This window comes from Myotis yumanensis, unplaced genomic scaffold (genome assembly GCF_028538775.1).
Source record: "Myotis yumanensis isolate MYYU_CA2020_CCGP unplaced genomic scaffold, mMyoYum1.0.hap1 SCAF_11, whole genome shotgun sequence".
Classification (NCBI taxonomy): Eukaryota; Metazoa; Chordata; class Mammalia; order Chiroptera; family Vespertilionidae; genus Myotis; species Myotis yumanensis.
In genome coordinates this window covers 41,149,838-41,175,521 of record NW_027223762.1, presented here as the reverse complement: position 1 = coordinate 41,175,521, position 25,684 = coordinate 41,149,838, and the positions used below count along the sequence as shown (strand labels likewise).

Sequence of the window (25,684 nt, the reverse complement as noted above, 5' to 3'; positions counted from 1 at the left end):
AAAAACAACACTTGGGAAAACAAGGACGGAGAATTGGGGAAATAGATTATAAAGCACAATGAAAGCGATATTCTTGCCAATACCTTATGGTATAGAAATCTAAATGATAGTGTGTATGTATATTCTTTGCAAAAATAAGTTTTCTCTTTAAATAATGGGGAGAGGCAAGAAGAAAAAAAACCCCACAAAAATCCATTAGCAAGCCCTCAAATATTGCTAGTCATTTTGAACATCAGAATCCTATCTAGTTTACACTTTTTTTTCTCCCCACACCCTAGGATTTGCTCTTGGCCACGTGAGGGATGAAGAAGAGAGGCCCATTGGGAACCCAGGTAAGGTTCCTTCGTTTCTTTTTTAAAAAAGTAGAGGTTAAAGGAAAATGGCCACCTTAAAAAAACACACCAAAAAACACTCACGTGGCCAACTGCAGGGTCAGGACCTGCTTAGACCTAAGTATTCAATTTTGAATGGAAACTGAAATTATTCTAGTCTTGGGTTGACAGGGAGAAGAATCCAGGTCCTGAACCAGTCACTAGAGGAAGGTGCCAGCAGTCGCTGTCAGCACCTTGAAGGCTTCGCATCCCTGCTTAGCAACAGAAAACACACAAAATGCCCGGGTGCCCTGCCGCCGTCCTAAGCCAGAGGCACGGGCAGTTGTGCTTCCTGGATGCTAACAGAAGCACACACACCTACCTCCTCACAGCATAAAACGAAACTGGGCGACACACTCTTATTTCCCATTTGCATTGCAATGGTTTCCGTAAGAATGTAGTTGAGATTTCCTTTCAGTTTTTTAAAATCAATTTTCACATAAAAATATGCATGTGCCTATAGTTATACACAGATCTGTTTACGTACAGTTGTCAAAATCTTAAAGGCTGGGGTTTATCTCTTTGCTCATCCCCTCCCCCCAACAACCCTAATAGAAAGGTTTTTTATTTGCTTAAAAAACTCAAAACAACCAAGAGGACTGTATAGTTCTTAACAGTCAAGCTGGTGGATCAGTGAATGAGAGGACAGATTGGCAAACCGTGCTGCCCATCAGCTGCGTGGAGAAGGGGATTAGCTGCCGTGGGCTGAGTTTGCTGGTCCTGAAGGTTACAGTTTTGGTCAGAGAGAAGCCCATCTAGCTTGCCGAATCCGTCTACCTCGAGTTTAGAAAGTAACATCTAACCCTGGTGTCAGTTAATCTAGCAAGTTCCACATTTCTATGCAGTCAGATTGAAAAGGACCAGACAAACAGTGCAAAGGTCAAATAATTACTGTTTTATATCGGGACAGTACATTTCATATTTCAACCAAAAGACAAAAAAATGCAGTTTAACTCAAAGGCACAACAATTAAAACACAGAAAATAATGGCATCTCTGAGATGCCTTATTTCTAAATTAACAAATACACAAATTTTGTTCCCTTCCCTCCCCCAATGCAAGCCCACAAGCTTCTCCCAAAGTCTTGAGTTTCTGATGCCATCCAGCATCGTGGACTTGTGAGGCGCTTGAACATAGCTATTAAACAAAATGCTTGTGAGGTCTAGCGAATGGCATTCAAAAGGGACCTCAAAGTGCAGACATATCTTTTCAAACACGTTACAGGCTGAGCTGGTTCTTTGAACACTATCACTCTGCTTAAACTCAGGAAGCAGGCTTTAAAAATGCAGAAGGCATACAAATTGTATTTCAGTGCAAATCTTCAGCTGGTAATTGGAAAAGATTCCAACAATAAAAAAATCCTTTGTGTCACCTGCCCCGCCCCCACCCAAAGCTGAAATGAAGGAAAAACCAGAACAAAATAAACACAGGAGAGTTATACATGACTTTGGGATTATTTAGCAATCCACTGCTTCCAATTAAAAAATTTTTTAATCATTAATTGAGAAAACACAAAAGTAATCTTGCTTTGTTTACATTGCTCTCCTGTCTAGAATGAGCTGCTGTGCAGAGTGTGTTTGAACATTTGGTTGTGTGGAGGTGGAGTGGTGAGGCTGTGGCATGCTAGAGACCGCAGGCCAGCGCGGGCACGGCTGGCCCCGCAGTGGTTCAGCTGTTGAGCCCTTAGGTTGCAGTGCGTCTGTGGATTTTAGGAATGTTCTTATCACTTTGTGACATACACTCTGTTTCAGCGTCACAGATTTTACAAATGGTTTAAATTCAATGGAAAAGATTCGCCAGAGGCTGAAAATATCAAGACCTCAAAAATATGAATGCAAAAATATTAAGGGGAATGAACCAATTTGTAGATACCTACATACAAAGTTTCTAGGACATCTATAAAAGCACAAAGTCATAAGAATTTATTTTCCATTACATTAGTTTATATAAAATGAATAAATAGTCTTTATAGATTTAATGTGTCTTATGTACATATACATGTGCTCTGTTTTAGCTTAAATAAAAATGCTACAAAGTGGGAGACCACGTAAGGGAGAAATCATAACCAAGAAGAAAAAAATCAGCCTTTTAAACTATCAACCCAAAAGCCTTCATGAAGAAGTTCCGGGTGAGTCCAAAAATAACGAGGGATTCTAGTAACACGTACCAGCCCCTCCTGTTCCCCTGCAACACAGAGCAGAAACGTGGACTCTCCTTTCACTGGTGGTAGGCACTAGCTCAGCTAGTGTCAAAGCTCAGTTATTGCTGAAAGTTAAATAGGAAAATAGATTAGAATTGGACCAAATGTCACTTATTCTGGGGGAAAAGAGGCATAATCACTTTGTGTTAAGTGGGAAATGGAGATCTAATTTATCTCTGAGGTAGGAAAAAAAAATGTTCCAGAGACAAGTAGCATAACAAACTTGGAGAAGAATGCGCATTGGGGATAGCAGTACACAGCGCAGCCCCAAAAACATCACAAAAATAGACGGTGCTATTTTGTTTGTGAGAACAAACAATATTGGAACTTTGATGAGCTGTGCAACCCCAAAGCCATACTCTCCAGGTGTCCACTTCAGAGAGACAGACGCCCATCCGCACGGGGTTCTGGGACTGAGCACGGGGTGCGGGTGTCTCCTGGAGGTATTCCTGCCTCCTCCCTGGGGAGAGGTCTGTGGGTAAGTGCTCTTAAATGCCACTGTCAAAGCCGACTTTGGAGTTCTGAGGTCAGGCTCTCAACTTTGAAGCTTGTTTCCTTCAATTCCTAAGCACAAGACACAGTCATACATTTCTGCTAGGCAAGTAACACAGTAAGCCAGAAAACGTTAAGCAAGGTCTGGTAGGCTACGTGGGGACAGTAAATAAGAGGGGAAACTGCTGAGATGTGAAAATTGCTTATTCGGTCTAAGAATTCTCGGGTGCTTCAAATCGATTGGAATGTACAGTCTCTCAGACGAATTTTTGTGGAGAGAAAGAGAAGCTAGTGGATGAAATCCTAAGCACTCCTTGCAAACGTTTACAGAGCTGATGTGGTGAAGGTGGTACACGCAAGTTGACGTGCAAGGGAGCCGTGGGCAGGTCCAGTACACTACCTACTCGGAGCCGACAGGAGACCTCTCTCTTATAGCCCGAGGCACGTCTTGCGATTGTCCTGGAGCTTTATTCTCTTGATGCTGGCGCTGGAGTAGCCCTCGTCACTGCCGAGGCTCTGCATGCTTCCCCGCTCGTCAGAATCACTCACGCTGCTGCTGCTCCAGTCCAACTCGCCCGTGAGATAGTCTGTGCTTTCAACATCCACATCGATTTCTTCTGTGGGAGGACAAGAGAGACAGTGGTAAAGGCACCCTTCAGAGAACTCAGGCTGAAAACCCCAGCGACTCCAGGCCGAGCCCTCTGGACAGTGGGGCCTAACTGCTAAAAGGAGAGAGGGACTCGCTATTGACTGTCAGCTCAGCTTCCCTACATCACAAGCAGGTTCTTAGTTCCCTGTCCTGCCTCTGGCCGGTGGTAGAGGGGGAGAGGGGCAGGGATCGGGGCTCACCCCTGTCGGAGTCGGAGCGCTCGGAGGAGACCGTGGAGCCGATGCTGTCCATTCGTATCCTCTCGATGCCCAGCTTCTCCAGCTGCCTCTTCAGGTGCCGCTGCTCTCGCTGAAGCTTGTCTATTTGGTGAATGGCTTTTCTATCACAATCTTCAAGTTTCTGCAAGTCAAAGGGGTAGTTAGAGTCCACAGGCAGATTTCACAGTTGGCAATGACCCTGCATCTTCCTCTCTAGCATCGGCTTCTGAAAAAATTGGCAGATTTCCTTCGGTGTGTGAGTAGCTTCGCACAGAGACAGGAAGTTGACTGGCCTGGGGACTCCTGTTTTCGCCTGACACCTTCGGCACTGACAATGCTGTGCCTGTGCTGTCACGAGGACTCTAGGGGGGAGCTCTGAGACTAGCCTCCTGGTGCCCCTCACTTTTGATACGGAAAAGACTGCAGGCAGGAACCCCCAACCTGGTCTCCCGTGCCTGCAGCGACACCCTGAACACCTAATCTCCGAACTAGAGCAGTGCATGTGGTGGGAGCTTAGGAAACAGACTTCTATTTAAATGTGTGTTTATTCAAGTGCATGGCCCAATTACATAAGCACTTTTTGCATCATGCCAAATCTCAATTAACTTCTGTTTGTTAGCAGGAAATAATAGTCCCTTTTGAAGTCCTGATTCCAAATTGTCCAACATAAGAGCTTTGAAAACACATTTCCGTAGACCACTTGTTTTTACAAATCTGTCCTCTAGCTTCTCATATTCTTCAGATAATTAAGAAGATTGTTTAATTGTGATTGTTTTGCTCTAAACAGAGATTCTTCTCCCGCCCTCCCCAAGAAATGTCATGAATGTAGGCTACTAACCATAATTAAAGTGACATTTTCCAATCCTATATAATAAAAGGGTAATATGCAAACTGTCCCCTAGACCGGTAGTTTGACCGGAGTTCAACAGGGGGAGGGGCCAGCCAGACCCCAGCCATGCATGAATTCATGCACCGGGCCTCTAGTCATGACTAGAAACACATGCTGCAAGAGCCTGAACAGAACTCACTCCCCCTTTGCTATCCCAGCTCCGTACTAAGGCTACCTCTGTGCCAGCCCTCTCGGAAGTCCTGGGGATACAAGGTGACCACAGAGACCTGCTCCCCTCCCTGGGGAGTCTATATTCTAAGGATGGAGACAACCAAATAGTCACACAAACCCCTGCTGGGATGCCAACGGTGACAAGTGCTAAGAATCACCCAGTAATAGGACCACCTGTCACAGAAGAAAGTAACCAGGTCAGGGAAGGTTTCCCTGAGCTAGTGGTATCTGTGCTGAGATATGAAGAATGACAAGAAGTAGGTAAAGAGGGGAAAGCATCCAAACAGAGGGAACAGCATGTACAAAGGCCCTGTGGTCTGAGAACATGACAAGCGCTAGGGACTGAAAGGAGGTCTGGGGCAGAGAGGGTGATACTGCACACAGGTGAGGGGCAGGCCTGGTGGCAGAGTATGTCCTGAACCACAGAAGAATTCTTACAGGGTGACAGAACTTGAGCTCAGGACGGATTGTTCTTGGGAAGCACAGAGATCAGCTCAGAGGAAGGCACTGCAGGATTTATTACAGTAGATGATGGGGTGGAAAGGGAAGGAGACAGGCTGTGAAATATTTAGGTCTTGGAGACAACTTAGATATATGGCTAAGAAGCAAGAGCTAACAAGGATTGCCCCGAGTTTCTGGCCTGTATAATCCGATGGGCAGTTGGATGGACCACTTAACTTCTGGTGCCTAAGGGTGAGAAACACTCAGATGGGTCTGAACCGGTTGCGTTTGGGGTGCCTGTGATTCATCCAAAAGGCGGGAAGGAAGCGCTCAGGTCCTGCAGATATACATTTGCTGTCCTCGTAACAAACCCTTACTGCTCAGGCAAAGATAAACAGGCATCTCAAGGATACACTTACCTTTATGTGCAATTTGGCTGTTGTTAATAAACTCAATGTAGTGTGTCGATTTGATTCAGGCCCGAGCGGCACTAGCCCCTTCAACTTCTCCAGGCACAAGCGAAGTTGGGCCCGTCTATAAAAACAAGATCACAGTAGCACTTCAGAATTTCATGGCAGGCCAAAAGGTACGCTTCAAGAACAAGTTCTGAAAGAGTAGGAAGCTGCCCAGGCCCAGTGATGTCCAAGACCACCAATGACCTCTTGCCCGATATATATCTCTGGTGAAAACCAAGGAGAAGCAAAATCCAGGGTTCTCTACAGTTAAATCTATTTGAAATACCTGTGTTGGAATAGGGACTAATATCTACTGTTCACCAGGCATATTTATCAGGTTATCTCCAGGTTTCTGAATAGAGAATATCCAAATTCAGAAAATAATGACATGCCAGGTGAGAATCCTTTTAAACCATACTTATCTTTACCCATTCAGGACCACTAAGTCACTACAATTACATCATTGCTGTAGACAGTATTTATACATGTGAATGACATATTAGTCATTAAGTTTTATCTGAAATAGCAAAGACAGAAACAACCCCAATGATCATCAATAGGGAGTAAATAACTAGGGTACATCCATGTAGTGGAGTACTATGCAGCTATGAAAAGAGAATATGTTCTATGTGCTATTAGGAAAGAACTCTCAGGTATATTAAGTGAAGAAAAGCAAACTGCATATAACATGCTATCTTTGGTAAAAATGGAGGAAATATCTGTGTCTTCTTGTATGGACATAAAATCTAGAATGATACATAAACTAGTAACAGTAGTTGGGCAGAGAGAAGTCAGGGAACAGTCAGACTGGGATGAAGAAAGGGGGATAATTTTCACTGAATAATGTGTTATACCTTTTGGTTTTTCAACCATGTAAACTGCTATTCAAAAGTTAAATATATTTTTTAAAAATAATGAAAAAGTACCACTGGTAATGCTACATGAACAAGCATGCTGAACAGCTGGAGAGAACCACGTGTATCTCGGAGAGCGGCAGAATGGAGCTACGGGACAGAGCGGAAGAGGAGAGAGGCTGGATGAGGCAGAAGCCACAGCAACACACGGAAGAGAGGGCCTTTCGTCAAAGACTGACCAGAAGCACAAAAGTTCCTGCATTTTTGGAAATATTAATTTCATTGACATCTTGGTTTGGGTTTTATTCTAGAACAGGGGTGAGGAACGGCTGGCTCGCAAAATCATTGGGTCTGGCCCTGCCAAGGCATTAGGGGTGAGTTAATTAAATGTTTGACCAAATACAGCAGGCTAATTTTTAATGATGTTATAAACGGCCTTGGCCAGGAAAAAAGTTCCCCACCCCTGTTGTAGAACATGCAGATTCTATGAACATGGCCAAGATTCAGAGTTTGTTTCAGCTGCCACCTCCTAAAGCCTTCGCAAGCCTTCCAGCCCATGAGATTCCGTTCTCTGAGTACTTCGTTGTTCATGCTGTGCCCTGGGAGTTGACTGTGCTGATGTGGTGTCTGGCATTGTGACGGAACCATTCATTGCAAGCTCCTCAGAAAGTGGGGACTGCAGCTTCATCACTGCTGTTGCCACAGTGCCTCCCCCTCCCACAGGCTTAATACATGTTTGCCCACCGGATGATGCCATCTATTCAACTAGACTTCAAGCCCCTCGAGGAGAGGCCACTTCTCCCTTCTCTGCGCCTTCAGCAGTGCTCAGGGTCCTGGGGTGTCAGACACAGGCCATTCCCTACACACAATGACCTGAGCAGAGCTCCTAGGAGCCTGGGAGCCTCCTTGCAGCTGAACTTAAAGAAAACCTTAAAGCTTAGTTTGCCCTTTTCCTCCCTCTTAAAAACTTTACTGTATTAATGGAAGCTGGGAATGCAGACCAAAAGGAGAAAACCGTCAGAAAGCTCTACGATAGGTCAGTATGCAAGGAAGTCAGTTCACACCCTTCATATCAAGACTTCAGGTGACACCCCAAGGCAGATCTGACCAGGGGTGCACTCGACAGCCTTTTGAGCCCCTGCCTCATCTGCTTCTGAGCCTCCTTCCTCGTCTGGATCTTAAAGGAGCTGTTCTACATTCTCCAAGGGCCCTCTAAGCCTTAATAAGCTCGAGAAGAACCGCACTCATTCCTGAGCCAGGAAGACTGAAGGGGACAAATGCCTAACTATATTATAAGACTTCCACTTGCTCTGAAAACCTGTCCATTTGTTATGGTCACAAGCAAAGACTCACATTAGAGGTCTGTTCCTCCTCCTGCATGGGGGCGGGGGAGCAGAACCTGTGTAAAATGTACTTGTTCACCGTGGATAGTAATATTCTTCAAAAAGAGCAGTGAAAATCGATCGTTACTAGAAACACCATAAGAAAGTATACTCAGTCACATACTTATACATACAGTTATCCAACTTATTTCTTACTACGAAGTTTATAGACTAATTGTTGAGGTAGGAAAAAAAGCTCAAATTAAAAAGAGTTGGACATTTTTCAGTTGGCTTGTTATTTGCAAAGACTGCGTGATTCAGAACAGAGTCACATTAGTCTTTATGATGTAGGTTTATCTACAGATGAGTATGTAAATTTTTTAGGAAGTTTGTCTACTGATAAAAATATAATAATAAAGTCATCTTTCCATGCACCGTCATTCTAGTTACACAGGGAGTCTAGCCCAGAAAGTATTTTCACTACCCAAATGTGGGTTTCCAAAGAACACTCCCAGTTGTGAAACTAGAAATAAGTAATTTGACTAATTTGAGCTGAAGGTAATACATGTTCACTCCGTGTCTTCTGGCACGTTCCTAGCGCCTCACTGCTCCAGCCTGAGGGCCGCCGTGCCCACCTGCCACCTGCCTGCAGACACACCCCTGGTTGGTGCCTGGCTCAGTTCCATCACAGAGCAGTGATATTCAATTCCTGAACCAGATAACAAAATTCTACAGACATCTCTGTAACAACTCCCCCTGAGGATCCTCAACCCTGAGACACAGACAGACACACCCTCCACCCTGGGACCTGGACTCCTGCAGCCAGCCCTGAGCACCATGGAGCTCCAAGATCCAAAGCAAGCAGAACAATCCCTTGTCTCAGCTCTCCCCTCAGTCCTGACAGCCTCCTGCCCAGGGATCTGGTTTTGCAGGAGGGGCCTGGTGACCACTTTTGAACCAGGTCCAACTCCCCTTTGGGGAACGGGCAGGGGGTTTGCCACATATCCTCGACAGGAAGCCACTAGACACCTCGCCATGACCCCTCCGTGCAGCTCCTCCCATCACATCTTCTTCAGACAGTCTCGCCTTCTGCTGCCAAGAGCTGCCTCCCCACTCCCCACCCCCAGCAGAAGAGGGTTTTGCCAAATCCTGGCTCCCTTTGGCCCCAGACTACCTCTTCTTTTTGCCATGATCCAACTGCTCTGTACCAAGGTCATGAACTTTGACAACTTCACCTGCTGACTCTTCAGAAATGTTGCTTTAATTATTCTGAATGGGCTGATACACCTTTGGTCTATAGTAGCATAAAGAAACCAATCTTTGATCTGAGCTATAATCAGTAACACTCGGAATAAAGTGTGGCCTATAACTAAATTAGATATAAACTATAGTTTCTTGTCAGTAAGTTTTTAATATCTCAAATTTTATTTACTTTTGTTTTTAATTATTTTAAAATCTGAATCTGTCAATCTCTATACAACCTAATATTAGTATAGTGATGAAGAGTAAAGTTTTGGGACCCTGACTCTGCCCCTTCCTCCCTGTGTGACCTTGAGCAAGTTTCTTTACTCCATGGAGCCCTCATTTCCTCAGAAGGGTGGCAATGCCCACCTGGGGGCCATGTGATATTAACTGAGACAAGGCAGGGAAGCCCCTGGGCCAGGTCTGACATGGAGTGCTCCATTTCCGGGAGCAGTTATTCTTTCAATCCTCGCTTCCTCTGTAGAAGAGTAATTACTGGGAGCAAACCCATAATCATAGCTCTATAATATTTCTTTAAAATCAGTAGGGAACTCCGTGTCTCACTAGGTAGATGCTAGCTGATAAAATCCAATCACTAAACTCGTCCTTAAAGAAAATAGATCTCTTCTGCCATTAAAAGATGGACAGTCTTATCCATTTTCTATGGAAACACAGATCTTGCTTATGCTAAAAGCACTTTTGTTTTACATTATAAAATTAGCACAGAGTTTATAAAGCTATTGCATGCGAAAGAAGAAGATTCCTTCAGGCCACCCACATCACGTAGAGGCAGGGGAAGGAGGGACTCAAAGGAGGGAGGGCACATCCGAAATGCTTGGCCTCCCTCTCACACCTCTACTGCGATGGCCAAAGGAAAGGTAAGATGGGGCAAAGTGCTGACCTTGGAACTTCAAGCACATCTTACATGTGTTTCCAAATCCAGAGACCCTAAAACACCTAGCACAATAGCAAGAAGAAAGGATGGCATGTTCCAGAACAAACTTAAAACAGTCTGGGAAGGATCTCTGGAAAGAAAATGACCAAACTTTGCTGAGAGACATAAGAAAATATGAATAAATGGAAAAAACAGCAAATTCCCAGATATGAATCCTCAAAGTAAAAATGTCAATCTTACCAAGTTTATCTATAAATTTAACATAATTCCAAGGAAAAAATCCCAACAGTATTCTTTATAATACTGGGAAATTAGTTTTAACTTCATCTAGAAGAATAAATGTGTGAGACAAAGACTGCCAAAATTTTTTAAAAAGAAGAATGAGGAGGAAATGTGATATTGAATTGTATTATAAAGCTTCAATAATTAAAAACAGTATATACTAATACAGGAATAGACAGACAAATCAAGTGAACAGAAAAAAAAATTCCCAGGAACAGACCCAAGAATAGATATGAATTTAGCATTTAGTGGGAATAGCACTGCAAATCCTTGGGGGAGGGGGAATGGATTAGTCAGAAAATGGCAGGGAAGTGGGGAGACTAACATCAAAATAAATTCCAAATATATTAAAGATTTAAATATAAAATGCATCTGGATGCCATGCAGTTCCGTGGTTAGTTTTCCTTAACTATTGTCAGCCATGAGTCTGAGAAAATAAACAAGCAAGTGAAGGAAGCCACTAATGACGAGGCTCGGGCCCTGAGGCAGTCATCCTGAGCTCCGCACTGGCCAAGGCACCAGGCTGACCAGCGTGCTCTTAGATGAGCCTCAATGCTGCTCTTTTTATTTCTGCCTCCACACTCTAGCTTCCTTGATTCTATCCATGTGTGTCTCAGGCCAGCAGGTTTGGTAAGCTAGGGAACAGGTGCAACAAAAGGAGTAAGAATCTAGGTAGATGGTGCAATCTGCAGAGAGTGCTTATGTATTTGCTGTGTCAACCCTAAGGCTCTTCCTCACGTGGACCGAGAGACTGGGAATGGTCTCAGGTCCGTTCCGAGTGCATGTCGTGCTTCTCTGTTGTGAGGGAGGCATTGTTATCAGAGATTAGTCTTTTTTATTGAAGGTGTGACTGAGCTCTCTCCCTCAGATTTTCACAGTAAAGTGAAAATGATACAAAAAAGAATTATAAGGTCAAGGCAGAGCAAACAACATGGAAGAAAGTCTGTGAAGAGGGTAGATAAATAGGTTTATAGGTGGGAATCTTGAAACACACACTGAGCTCTTTCATGCATTTACTCCACTAGTATTTCTCAAAGGACAGAAGTCTATGCACTGCTGCCTTCCTAGGTGCAGGGGGGTGTAATGTTGAGTAAGACCAAGTCCCTGCCTTGGAGGCACTTAAAATCTAGTTGGAGTGGTCAGACACATCAACAAATTATTGCAAGATTACTTATCTGAGGGACCTTCAGACCATGACCAATACCAGCTCCCACCGAAAATTCCAGAATGGACCCACTTTGCCCTCTACCAAACATATTTCTTCATTTTCCTCAATCATATCTTGTTTGACTTCATAAAGGTTTTTAAGCTTTTATAGCTTATCAAAAACTTTTTTTTTTTCAAATAGATCATATTCCTTTATTCACATGCTACAGACCTCCTATGTATCCAACTTGTTCTGTTTCTTTCGTTACCAAATAATGGAAGAGACCAAGTCTTCTAATTTATATTAAATAGAAATAACAATGTGTCTGCAGATATTGACCTAAGAGTAGAATCTGCTATCTTCGGTAATTCATATCCCTTCTCTTTGAAGAAAGCCTTACTTAACAAACATGATACACTGAGTACTAGTTTTCACTAAAGTTGGGCCTAAGATTATTAACCAAAGAAGAAGAAAAAGAGTTATATAAACAATAGTCTATTTAACGCCAAGGTTTCACCATTTTATCTCCTACCTTTGTGTGGACACAGAGTTAGTCAATTAAATAGCCTTATAAATCTTAAATGATAATTGGAGAGGAATAAAAATAATTTCAGATGTAGGTATATAGTAAGAAAAGAGGTTATTTAGTATAAAGTAAGAAGAAACAAATCTTAAGGGGTCAAAAATTACTCCCTAAAAGTGATGATAGGGCCTAACCTTCTCCAGAGTTTGGTTTTAGAACAAAACCTTACTGGGTTAAATAAAAAAACCCTGATGAAGGCTACATACAAGTCATGCTTTGAGAAAAAAAAAAGGATTTTCTTCCTTTTTCTAAAATGATCCCTTTATAAAAAATTGCCAAAGACTTCATTATTACCACCTTAATTAAAGCTTTGGAAGGTCTTGGTCTTGGAGATTTTTCAGAATTGTGATAGTAATCTTTGTAAAAATTTACAAAGGTAATTATATATGCTAGCTGTACAGGAACATGGCACTCAGTGAACAGTGAATGTATAAATAGCAATTCATGGTGGCTACATTTAAGTTATAAAATCACTTCTCTAATAAAAGTATGAAATACATAAGTATGCCTCATTAATATTTCCTTTCTAGAGCCCAAATTAAATATATATATATATAAACTAGTACTTGCTTGCTCTATCTCACACTTTGACTATTAATGCCTATGACAAAAAGTCAGGGAAGCCCCAGTGTTCCGGGTAGGGGATTGGAAACTGATTGAATAACCAGCATATATCTCTTCTCCAAGTTCTTCCAAGGGCAGATCCCACCTACCCAAGAGGAAAGATGGATTCTAGTGGTACAAATCGGAGTGCTCCTCCACACCATCAAATACTGCACACTGATACCTATATACTTCCTGTGTAATAACCAGGTCGCGCCCTTAGCCTCATGTGGCAACAAAGCAATGTGGATGTGTTACAACATCCTACAGTGAGATCTGAATGTACTTGAGGGAGTTCAGGAGCAGTAAGAGTGGTGCAATACATACCACAACTCAGACCCCATGCAAAGTCAGTCCTCTATCCCTTTGATTGAAGGAGCTTAGCTATTTGAAAAGCCAAAATGCGAAAGTAACAACTACAGGGACCTGCAATGAATTAGAATATCCTGCTAGAAAGGACCTGGCTGAAATGGTTTCATATGCCAGACCAGATGCCACTGAAACACTGTTTGACAAAACGAAAATAACAGCTTACATCAGGCTGCTGAGTCCTCCCCACGGAGCACACACAACAATCTTCGTCATGGGGTTCAGAAGACTCTGGCAGAGGTAATCTCTCTAGACCAGCTGCCTAATTCCAGCAAGGCCTGCACATGCACCATTCCAGAAACACCAGTGTCTGCTACTAATGGAGATGCTAGAGCCTTCTTTTAGGGGAAAAAAAAAAAGAGTCCATTCTAGCACCTGACTCCTGACACTGGCTGCAGCTTCTGTGCATTCACTCAGTCTCCATTTGCTAAGGGCTTATTGAAAGGTATTCAAACCAGAAGAATTCCCAGTGAAGAGAAGGAAACAGCAGAATTACCATCAGTAAAGAGAATAACAAAAGATTAAAATATTTTCTTTTTCCAATAAAAATCAATGAGTAATTACAATGGGAAACCAATAGCAATAAAAAAATATGTAAACCAGGAATATCTTTTACAAAAAATGTGCAAGATCTACATGGAAACATCTAATATATAAATAAGAACTTTTTAAGGTTAATTTATATTGGAATTACTTAATTTTTATTTTGAAAATCCCAAAAGAATTTATGGGATGAGGAATTGATGGACTGATTATAAAATCACCAGGAAAAACAAACTGATGAAAATAGCTAAGAACAGGGTTAAATAAAAAAAGAAGGGGAGGAGAACAGAGATTTGCTTTACCAGATCCTGAAGTGCATGATAAAACCTCAGTGATTAAAACAATGTACACTAGCCCTAGCCAGTTTGGCTCCGTGGATAGTGTCGGCCTGCGGACTGAAGGGTCCTGGGTTTGATACCGGTCAAGGGTACATGCCCAGGTTGTGGGCTCAATCCCCAGTAGGGGGCGTGCAGGAGGCAGCCAATCAATGATTCTCTCTCATCATTGATGTTTCTATCTCTCTCTCCCCTCTCCCTTCCTCTCTGAAATCAATAAAAATATATTTTTAAAAAATAATTTAAAAAAACAATGTACACTGGCATGGGAAGACTCAGCCATAACCTGGTTGGTGGGCAATCCAGCAGTCAACATCAAAACCCCTATCAACTTGTATACCATTAATTCCACAATTATAACCTTACCCTAAGGAAATAGTTATGATGTTGGACAGAGATTTATCTACAAGGTAAATTAAGGAAGCATTGCTTACAATAGCAAAATACCGGGAAGAACCTAAAATAGGTGATTGGTTATATGAATTATGGTGCATTCATATGATGCAATACTGGGCATTCTCTAAAAGTAATGTTAGGAAAGGAGATTTAACAACATTGGAAAATGTTCCTAACGTAACTTAAAAAGAAGATTCAAACTATTTACTATATGATCTGATGTTAATTTTTAAAAGTATGCACAGAAGTCTAGATAAATATATAACTTAGCAGGAATGTTAGCAGTTGTTACTGCTGCAAGGTCTATTACAGGTGATTTTTTTTTTTTTACTATTCCCTTTGCTTTTCTGAATTTTTGAATTTGCTACACTAAACTAGATTTTTAAAGTTATTTTCCAAAACCAATTGAAAAGATACATTTCCAAGGTCCCTTGATTTCCTCTGGCTGCTAGATTCATGGATGATTTAATTTTTAGTATGATTTTTCTATATTTCTCAGAAACTTCTTCAAGATTAGTTTTTGAGAAAAAAGAAACACACCATCTCCTCACCAAGGGTGTTTCCTTAGGAGGCTGGACCCACAACATTAGTTAAAATGCAGAAAAGCCAGGGCCCAGCATCCACAGCGACACTACACTGAGCCTCCACCCGGGAGCAGGTCTGTACTGGGCTCCGGGCTCCCAGCACCTAACACACAGCCTCTTTGGTGGTCACGGCACCTAGTCCACTGAATGGAAAATACCAACTGCCTCCACCATTCTAGGTCTTTTCTTTTCTCTTCCCATCAATGCCAGGATTATTTAAGTGGTACATTGAATACAGTATCCTCAGAGTGGAGTCCTGATGAGCACCAATTATTCAGAATCTCTAAAGTGCCACAGAAAAGATTCAGAGAGAAAAAAAATCCCTGTTAGAAGTTGTGTTTTTCTAAATTACTACTTTTTTTTTGAGAGCTATGCCAGTCTTTGTCATATGATGTTAAGGTAAAAAATGGCCCCATGTAGTAGCATTTAGCAAAGCAGTGCTCTTTTATAGCATTCAGTTACTGAAACCAGGGAGGCTGTAACAGCAGTTGTTCAACTGACCTCAAAACCCTAAAATCTTAGGCAACCACACTAATAAGGGAGAAGTGCCCGACAGCTTTAATCTCCTCCCCTGGACTGCAGCAACCAATGCTTGGCTAAATTAAGTAAATTTGAGTCCTTACTTCCTTCTCTTCTGTTCACAGGCTCTAGGCAAGAGGAAGAATTATCAAGACCTTAAAAGACCAAACTCCAAAAATGAAAGGACAATAAGGAAACTAGATAAGTAACCCTTCAACGAACAAAAGTTGACGAGTCATACAGAAGCAGCTGGAATTATAAGCAGCCTGCCCTGCCCAATGGCGACTTCAAATCCAGTCTTCTAGAACTCTAGCCTCCACAGCCACCTGTGCATACCTTGATTTCAGCACTCAGCATATTAACTGGAACTCTCTGTGTCTTGCTCACGGACAGTCTACATTTCTCTAAGGTGGGGACCATGCTGATTTACTGTCCCAGTATGAACTCACTTAACACCTGTGCGGAGCACAAGTTCTTGGGCCACTGATGGTAGAAAACAAACATCTTTGAACGACTATAATAAATGGTAAGAATTGACATTCTGGTGGCGTTCCTGCAGAGGCGCAAGGCACAAAGCTGTAGTAAGCCTAAGAGCCCTTATGGGGAGGGATGAAATTTCAATCATTAAAATAAATGCCTAAGTAAAATGTTAGAGGGGAGAAGGAAGACTAGAAGAATTTTCAGCAGAAAAACTCCCAATTTACCCAGTTCACTCCAAAGGCAGGAAGATGGGAGAGAATCTAAAGATGGAAAACAAAAGCTAGGCTCCCTTTCCTCCAGAAGAGACACTTTTGAGTTTCCAGTTCATGATATATAAAGCCCTAAAGCATAAAGGAAGCTCAGACTTAAAAAAGCTCTGACTTAAAACATGTGCAACAGAGAAATGAAACGGGAAGAGATGGGGAGAAACACGGGCCCAGCAACACACTTGCTACCCCCCCTCCCCCCCACACACACACAATGGAATAATACTAAGCGTTTGCCCTGTTCCGAGATTTGCCTTCCTAGTAAGGGTCTGGTCTGCCCTTTCATTGACGACACGTCACTCATGTCCTGACTTTCACAGTCAGGCTCCCTCGTCAAAGAGGGTGTGCATGACATTGTACGCCATCTTCTCGTTCATGCCAGGCACCCAGAAAGCCCGTCAGTTTGGACAGGGAGCCCGGAAGCTAGAATGAGGGTTGTTCAGTGACTTTAGCCCGGAATGGACACGAGAATCACCTGAGAGCTTTAAAAAAAAAAAAAGGCTAGTGGACAGTCTCAACCCAAACCAATTAAATCAGAATTGTTAGGGGTGAGGTCTGTGTTTGTTTTTTTAAGTTGCACAAAGAATTATCATGATTTTTCTGCATAGTAAAAGCAAGTGTTTATGGTTTTTTGTTGTTGTAAAAAGTCTACTAGAGATAGATTTGCTTTAAAATATCCCATGAAGAGGGGTGGTTTTAGTTATACAAGATTGGCAAAATATTGATAACTGTTGAAGCTGGGTGATGGGTACATATGAGTTGATTACATTATTTGCTCTATTTTTGTAAATTTGAAAAATTCTATAATAAAAAGTTACTTTATAAAATTAGCAGAAACAACAATTTGTTCTCTTCCTCCCAAATGTATAACTATATAAGTATAATGTATTTAACATGAAAAATAATTATTAAAACACTACAATAAAAGCTTTGCAAGTGCTTCTAATGTGCAACCAGAGTTGAGAGCCACCAGGCTGTGTCCTAGAAGGATGGGCACACTTGCTGTGGAAAATGAAGATGTAAATATGCAGCACAAGGCAATCCCGGCGAGAGAGCAACTAAGGCCTGTGGCAAGACGGAGCCCAGTGAGGGTGGCAGGCTCCTTTACAAGGCACTAATCCAGTGGTTCTCAACCTTCTGGCCCTTTAAATACAGTTCCTCATGTTGTGACCCAACCATAAAATTATTTTCATTGCTACTTCATAACTGTAATGTTGCTACTGTTATGAATCGTCATGTAAATATCTGATATGCAGGATGGTCTTAGGCGACCCCTGAGAAAGGGTCGTTCGACCGCCAAAGGGGTCGAGACCCACAGGTTGAGAACCGCTGCTCTAATCCAATTTCTGCTCTGCATCTATTTGCCCGAATTCTGAGAATCTCTATTCACAAGGATATTATAACTACACACATACATATGTGTGTGTGTGTGTGTGTGAATACACACACACACATATATATATACACTAGTATATATATATATATAGATAGATAGATAGACATATCTGTGTGTGCATGATTTAATACAGCACTGTCAATTATATTCAGTAGCACGTAATTTTTAAAAAACACCATTTGGGAAACACTGCCTAGGACCTAAAATGCTCTGGCCTGTGGAACAGTCACACGGAAAGGCATTCCTCAGGAGGCTGCAGGGGTGAGGGTGGTGTGTGGTCTTTAGAACTAGCAAGCTCTCCATCTACCTAAGTGATTTCTGGGCAGTGCTGCTCAGAGGGCCCAGAGTGAACTCTTAAATCAGGTCCTATTGTAGGAGGAGTTAAGAAGAGCAAACAATTCCTAATTTAATGAATAGAAAATGCATCACAACTCCCGCCATCCCACCCCCCAAATCCCCAACTCACCGATTCTTCTCCATTTCATTGTGAGTTGATCTGAAAGAGGGAACAATAAGAAAAGGGTAAGTTTTTTTTTTTCTTAAAGGACTACTTCAACACCAACAAATATTTTTAACTTCTTTCTCTCCAAAGTTGATAGAAGACAGAAAAAGGGAGAATAACTCAGTGGGTTCTATTAAAGAAACCAGTCCCTTTGGGGGTCAGGTACATGTAAATATCTAAAACAGAGTTCAAAGAGAAGTGAAAAACCAAGAGGCATGCATTCCCTAGTGGAAAGGTAATCCATTTTAAGAAAGGAAGTAAAAGAAGTCTATTTATACAAAGACAATGTGATGTGAATTTGGGTTCTATCAGTCCACAAGCTGACTTTAGGCTGAGGGTACAACAGTGGAGGTGGCACCCCCACTCCAGCCCTGGAGTTCTTCTAGGTGTAGTATTCACCAAAATTTTATGCTAAGTTGTTTGACTACAGGATTCAGTTTTAAATGAGTAAAAATCCCCCCTCTTCCCTCAATCTTTGTATTCCCTGAAGTAACTATTTTATCATATACAACCTCCTGGAAGGAGCTAGTACTGAATGGCTATGAAATGAGTTTAGGGAGGAGTTTCCAAAACTCGTTTCAACATAAAGACGACAGACTGGTTAGAGCTTTGCCACTGACTGGTACTGTGGAGGAAATGAAACTTTTACCCTTCTGTCCTTGGTTAACCCCTCCGTAAAATGGGAATAAAAAGCATTGCTAATTATCTACTGAACAAGCATGGATCAATGAGGCAGCAACTGTAAAAGTGATTAGAGAGCCTTGGGTGAAAGCTGTGGTGGACGTGAATTCATATTATTAGTGTATTTATAGCTGACCTTGAATATAAGGTCTGGTCTAAAAATTTATGGACAGGTTTCACAAAAGTCACAAGCAGTCAGTCAAGTGGTCACTTCAGTGTCCTGCTCACACAGTTCCTCCCTGACTAGTTATAAATAAACCTGAGGAACTCCCCAGTGTTACAAAGGCACTGGATCCTGACCTTATGGAAGCTCTCTAGAATCTAACCAGTTCAGATTATGCCCTGGTTCAAGTCATGAGATTCTGTGGGGCCATCATTAGAACCTTACTGTGCCTAGGAGATAAATTCTCAGAGTAATCATGGAGGATCACTACTGCCATGAATTCTCAGCCACTCATTTACATGGGGGGGGGGGGATCAAGTTTGTTCACATCAGAGACTAGGGGTGTGTGTGTGTGCGTGTGTATGTGTGTGTAGTCTTGAAATGGGACATTTCCAATCTGGCACTTAAACTTCTCTTCTACGAAGAAAAAAACTAGAAAAAAATGACAGCACTTCCAGTTTTAGAGCATTTGTTTTCTGGATAAAGGACGTGCGAACTTTAAAACTGGTTAACTTAAAAGCTTTAGATTGAGTCCCTTGGTTATTCCTCAGCCTTCTTCAGTTACATTTTTCTGAAGGTTTATTTCTGCAATGGCCAGCAGGACATCACAGTTAACAAGAATCTGGCTTACAGTGCAAACCTTTGGCTTAAAATCACGTGACATTTTAGTTTTAACAGGGAATAACAAGTTCAAAGTCTGACAGATTTTTTAAATGGATGGAAGTATATGACCACAACTGGCAAAGATTTCCCTGTTTAACCGCAGACAAGGACCTTCCTCAAGTGCCATTCTTGGAAGGTGGTGGTGGAGGAGGGTGGATATTTGAAAAGAACATGGTCTCCTGTCAGAGAAAATAACAGCACACGGGGCACTCGTACCAAAAATTTCTGGATTCTTTGAAGATACATATAAAAAAAGTTCTGAATCCTCAAGAGAGGCTTTTTAATAGATTCCATAGGAAGCACAACTCCTTCCAAACTTTGAACAGAGTTTTGGAAAGTAAAGATCTTATTTGACTACTTAGGGGTGCTGAACACATTGTGATGTTTACCTAATGGCTTGGGCATTATTGAAGTGCATTTGGTTTACTGAAACTGAGTTTGTTTTTAATAAAAAGCAGACCTTTTAAGAAATAATCAGAGATTGCCTGCAAACTCTGTTGATGGGTCAACATTAATATTTTTAATTATAGCATGATAAGAGACAGATACTTTGTATCACAATGATTTTTCCATGTGATTACTGAAGATTTGGTAAATCTGTAATAATTGAAGGTCAATGTCACCATTTAAAAATATATTCTAACAGAAAGATAACTAAACCAAACTACATAGTATTTGAGAATGAGAAAAGTCCTTGGTTCAAAAAGACTCCCCATGTCAGGTCAGCTATACAGCCACTGTCTCATAAAAGAACTGGGTGGCAAGTCCTGGACTTCCTCTTTCAAATGAGTGCCAAAGTCTGCTTTACCAATTTAACATACTTTTTAAAAGCCTGGATTCCAATTCTACATATTTATAACTTATTTCAAAAACCAGGAAGGGAGGAAAAAAAGATTCCATCTCCCTGTATTCCAGTAGTTCTCTGGATGGTTCCAAAACAATCAATATTCACAATTTCATTTGTGGTTTTTTTTGTTTGTTTTTTAGAAACAAGCAATTAGAAAAACTTCAGATCTGCATTTTCAGTTCCCAAGAAATTTGATATGTGGCTAAATCTTATTTTTTATTGTCCAAGGAAAAGTATTCCCCCCCCACCCCAGCTCTACAAACAAAGAGCACAGCATTTCAACCCGAATTAACAAGAATAAACTGTTATCCAATGGTTATGTAAACCAGCAGCAATCTCTCCACAGCCCTTACTTCAGTTCACAATCCCGACGATACAGAGCTTTGGATATAAGTCTAATTCAAATCAAGGGATCAAACTGCATTCTCTGGGGGGGGATGGCTTTCTGCTCAGGTCAGGAAGGAAATGATTACATTTAAATAAAACAACCTGCTCCTGCTTCACATGATTGCTTGGCGTCTTCTCCAGGTTTAATCATGGTCTCTCAAGAGATCCTCGCATCACTGAAGATATCACACTAATTCACTACTAGTCAAGAATATGGGCAACTGTGAGAGCCTCCTATTTCTTACGTTGAAAGCAAACCAAATCCATTAAGAGAAGTAACAGAGCTTTTCAAAAAATCAGGAGTTGCAGCCATGTTTTTTTTCAGGAATAATGCTTCATATTAAAGAGAAGAGAAAGACTGTTTCTTGGCTTGAAATTCTCAACTATCATTATTTTTCTTTCCTAATCACCTTCTGGGACCAAGCCACTTCTCTTCATCAACTTCCTCTTCTTTTCCTCTCCCTATCACTGAACATCCCCTGACAACTTTCCTGTGAAACTTAGGAAAAAATTAATTGCTAAGGACCAGGCTTGACTATTAATGTGGACAATTCCTCTCACATCATGAGTAGACAAGAACAAATGAACTACACTTTTCCAGGAAAATAACCCAAAAGGCTTCAAAGTTCTTACAAACAAAAATTTAAAAATTAACACTGTAACAAAATGCAACATAGCTAAATTGTCCTACACCATTATATGAGGCAAGTAAGTATCAGCATCCTTATTAAAGGCCCGGGTAGTATCCATGCACAGATCTATTAGCTACCACTTTCAGGTAATGCTAAGGAAGGGAAGGAAAACAAAAAAATCACCAGGTAATTAATTACCAGGTCCGTGCTTCACAAAGTGCCTTCCTATTCAAGAGCTCAGCACCTGTGTGCTGCTCACATCCTGTGGTTCTACCAACACTGAGGACAACTAGCAGAATCAAGGACAGAGGAGACAGCAAGAACAAGTGAGTTAGGTTTAAGTAGGAACCTTCTGGTTTCCAGTGGTCTGTATTATACCATAGAGGCTAACCAAATACAGCTACTTTCAGGGAGTTATTCATGAGGATGGGAAGGGGATAAGGATTCTAAATCAGCAATGAAAATGTCAACGGTTTTAATTTACTGGAATGAAAGGTATAGTTGAATGGATCTAATAAAATAGATTTCCTAGCTAACTTATATTTGAAGAGCAAGGAGTGGAAAAAGGACAATAGCATTAATAGAGTATTCCTATGTGCCAGGAACTATGTTCAGAGCTTTAATATGTGATTTCACTGACCACTAGTCAACTGCTAGTACTTCCTAGTGGGAGTCACAGATTTTAAGAACTGTAATAAGGCTAATATAAAAGGGTTGTGGCATATTAATATTTTGATGTTATATGTTCCTCCATCACCAAAAGGCAGATTTTAACCTCACTCATTCCTCTTTGTCATTATAAATAGGTATGACAAACTAGATTATCAGACAAACCATTGTATTTAATGCACATGTCAAATATGAAATCCTACCACCCATGCCAAGTCAGATACTTTAACATGATTATAGATTTTTCATTATGAAAAGTGAAAGAAGTGGATAATGTCCATTTCTCTTTTCAATTCCCTCCACCCAGAGGGCTGCTTCCTCCCATGGCTTACGACCATGTGTGCATTACTGAATCATGATCGCCACTTAATTTACTGGGTTATAATCACAACAGGTAACTTCCATTCTGCAGGTTGTGTCATCGGCTGTATAACCTAAAAGGGAAAGAGAAATATTTACCAAATTACCTGCTACTGCTGTTATTCTTCTTAGATTTGTTCCTCCGTTTGAAGGCATCTCTGTCCTTGTTATTATATGGTAACATGGAGGCATAACCATGTTCAGCTTCTAGAAAACCGGAGGATCCAGTTAATGAATGAGCCTGGAACATTCAATACTCTCTCTTCTCTACAGTATTTCCTTTTTACATTTTACCTATATTTCATTGAAAGAATAGAGTGGAAATAATTAAACGCAGCCAGGTGGAATCCTTAGAACAATGATTGTTTTTAAAACTGTGTGAATGCCCTCAGTTCGGAGCAGGTGTAAGGAGCATTCCAGCTGCTCATTGTTGAGAAAGACCCATCAAGTCGCTAAGCGCCTGGAGCCCGGGCTCCCCACTGGCAACGTCCAGCAGGTGTGTTAAGTGAAGATGCGGGGCAAACGCCGGGCGCGGGGGGGTGGGAGGACAGGGGAGGCGCTGCTCCTCCGCCTGAGACGGGCCAGCAGGGAAGAGCCCGATGAGGTAGACCCAGGGCCTGGCCGAGGGGGCCCCCGGCACTCCACCCGCGACGGGGTGGGGAGGATGCGACACCGGACCCCGGGGTGCAGCGGCCCCCTTTCCACCCCCACTCACTGCCTGGGGGGCAGCGGGCGTCCTCCCTCCGGACCGCGCGTAGGGAGAGCGGAGGGGTTAGGAGCGCTCGCGGTCGCGCTCTCCGCGCCTCCAACTACCCCCGGAGCGGCCGGGCGCCCGGACCCGCAGCGGGGACCCTCAGAGCCCCCGGCCCCTGTTGGGGTCCGACCCCTCCCGTCCCCGTGCACCTCTCTCCCGCCGCTCCAGGTAGTCAGCCGCCTCCAGCAGCATCTGGATGTTCATCCGAACCGCCGTCGCCATTCTGCACCGGGGGCCGGAGCCACGGGACCAACCCCCACTGCCCACGGGCTCGCTGCCGCCGCCGCCGAACACCCGCGACCCGCTGTGGACCCGGCAGAGCAGGGCTCACAGAGCCTCTGTGGCGACCACGCTGGCCGGAAGGGGGAGGGGGCCGGTGAGCTGGGCACCGCCGACACCGTGACAGAACCCGAAGAAGAGCAGCAGCCGCCCCCGCCGCGGAGTGTTTATCCCCGACTCACCATCCCCCCGCCCCCAGTCCCTTCTCTTGACAGGCCCGCTTCGCCTGCGTTCCTCATTGGGCACCCCAAGACTACCCCGCCTTTGGCTTTGCCCGATTGGGGAAGGGCATTAAGGCCACGCCCCCTAGAGTCCGCTCCTTTCGCTGGTTGGTCATGCTTGACAAGGCCCCGGCTCCACCCCCTCTTCCCAATTGGTGACAGGATTCGCAACTCCGCCTCGTGCTCCTTCCCAGCTTTCATTGGTTCTACACGACAACCGGGCCCCCCGCCGCTTTGTCAGTATTGGCCAAGAGCTACAGAGAGCCAGCACTGCGCCCGCCTCCCATTGGCGGGCTCCCGAAACCTCCCAGCTACCATGACGTCACCCTCCCCAGCCGGGCGATCCCTGAGTGGCTGGTAGTCAGCGGCCCCCGCTTCTCCTCCCCAGAACTGGCTTCGCCAGGAAGGGCGACCCGGCGCCCGACGGCGCTGATTCACCGGCCGTCGCGGAGCTCGGCTCCACCCGGCCCCTCCCTGCTCCCCTGGGACCTGTTGCCAGGACCTGCCCCCGGGGAAAAGTTCCCTGGAGTACGAGGCTGGCGTCACGCCTCGCCTAGGCAATCTGCCCCGCGCGGGGTCGGCCGGAGCCGGCTCTGCAGCAGCTCCGAGGTTCCAAGGCTTCCCCGGATCCGGGAGGCTGAGGACCCCGCAGTGAATCCCTCCGAAGGGAGAGCGATGCTGGCAGCCCGGCCAGGGGCCAGTGGGCTCCAGGCTCCGCCGGGTGCCACGTAGCTGTGTTGTTTGAGGGAAAAAGCCTGGCTTTGAGTTGTGTTAAATGCTCGCCTCCCTGCGTTTCTCTTCTCCCAGAAAGTGCTAGAATCGGGCGGCTGTATTCAGCCGGAGCTCCTCTGCAAAGGCACTCTCTACACCCCAAGTGCTGGCAGGGTGACCCTTACACGGGTGGTGTTTAAAAGCGCAGAAACTTCCTGTAGCTGACGTTGAATCCCGGGATTCTTTGACCTAAATCTCTCAGGGTCTTGCTTTCCCCTTTGATTCTAGATGAAAATATTTTTTAAAATACTTTTCAAGTCGGCTATAAATGATGTGTTTGTGTGTAGGGTGGTACCAATAGAAATGTATAGAATAAGTTCATTTAAGGATTGTTCGCTAAGCCTGTCAGATTACTGAAAATTATTTTGAGACTCAAATTACACTGTTAATATAATGACACTTCCATTTTAAAAAGTATAAATAAAACGTAGTAAATTTAGAGTCCTGAATATAGAAATGAGTGAAGCAAGAACATATTTCACAAAGCTTTTTAAAAAAAGTTTGCAATTGCCCTAACCGGTTTGGCTCAGTGGATAGAGCGTCGGCCTGCGGACTCAAGGGTCCCAGGTTGGATTCCAGTCAAGGGCATGTACCTTGGTTGCATGTATCAGGTGCAGGAGGCAGCTGATCGATATTTCTCATCAATGTTTCTAACTCTCTATCCCTCTCCCTTCTCTCTGTAAAAAAAAAAAAGAAATCAATAAAATATATATATTTTAAAAAGTCACCAAAAAAAAAGGAAAGAAAAAATATTCTGAGAAACCATAATCGTTTTTTATTTTATTTTAAAGTTGGCAACTGTTGCCAATATATGAAAATAGAGCTTACTTTGTGTCAGGTAGTTTACATAAATTATCTCCAAACCTCACATCAGGTAGGTTACTTATTTACATTTTGCAAATGAGGAAACTGAGGTCCACAGAAACTAAATGACTTTCCTAGTCATTCAGCCAGAGATGGGAACTGTACCTTGATTTGCTTCACCCAGAGCCCATGCAATACCAATGCTCCCATTAGTAGTTTGTTCTAAAGAAAATGAAATAGATTTCTAGAT

The 25,684-nt window shown here is 43.0% G+C and overlaps 1 protein-coding gene across 1 annotated transcript; it reads right to left on the bottom strand.

The window, feature by feature from the left end:
* Positions 1–1,251: 1,251 nt before the first annotated feature.
* On the bottom strand, positions 1,252–23,785 carry MXD1 (MAX dimerization protein 1). The gene is made up of 6 exons (XM_070429410.1): positions 23,509–23,785; positions 22,713–22,812; positions 18,168–18,197; positions 5,850–5,964; positions 3,912–4,071; positions 1,252–3,679 (listed from the first exon to the last, which is right to left on the bottom strand). The coding sequence occupies exons 1-6, from the start codon at positions 23,579–23,581 to the stop codon at positions 3,492–3,494; spliced, it is 666 nt and encodes a 221-aa protein (XP_070285511.1). The 5' UTR covers positions 23,582–23,785; the 3' UTR covers positions 1,252–3,491.
* Positions 23,786–25,684: the final 1,899 nt, after the last annotated feature.

What these genes read in the sequence shown, in the direction of transcription:
- MXD1 (XM_070429410.1), bottom strand. Translation starts at nt 23,581, where the DNA reads ATGGCGACGGCGGTTCGGATGAACATCCAGATGCTGCTGGAGGCGGCT. An exon ending in CCTGGAGCGGCGGGAGAGAG is followed by an intron (nt 22,813 to 23,508) that starts GTGCACGGGGAC and finishes CCGGTTTTCTAG; the next exon opens with AAGCTGAACATGGTTATGCC. An exon ending in GCGCTCCGACTCCGACAGGG is followed by an intron (nt 3,680 to 3,911) that starts GTGAGCCCCGAT and finishes GTCCTCCCACAG; the next exon opens with AAGAAATCGATGTGGATGTT.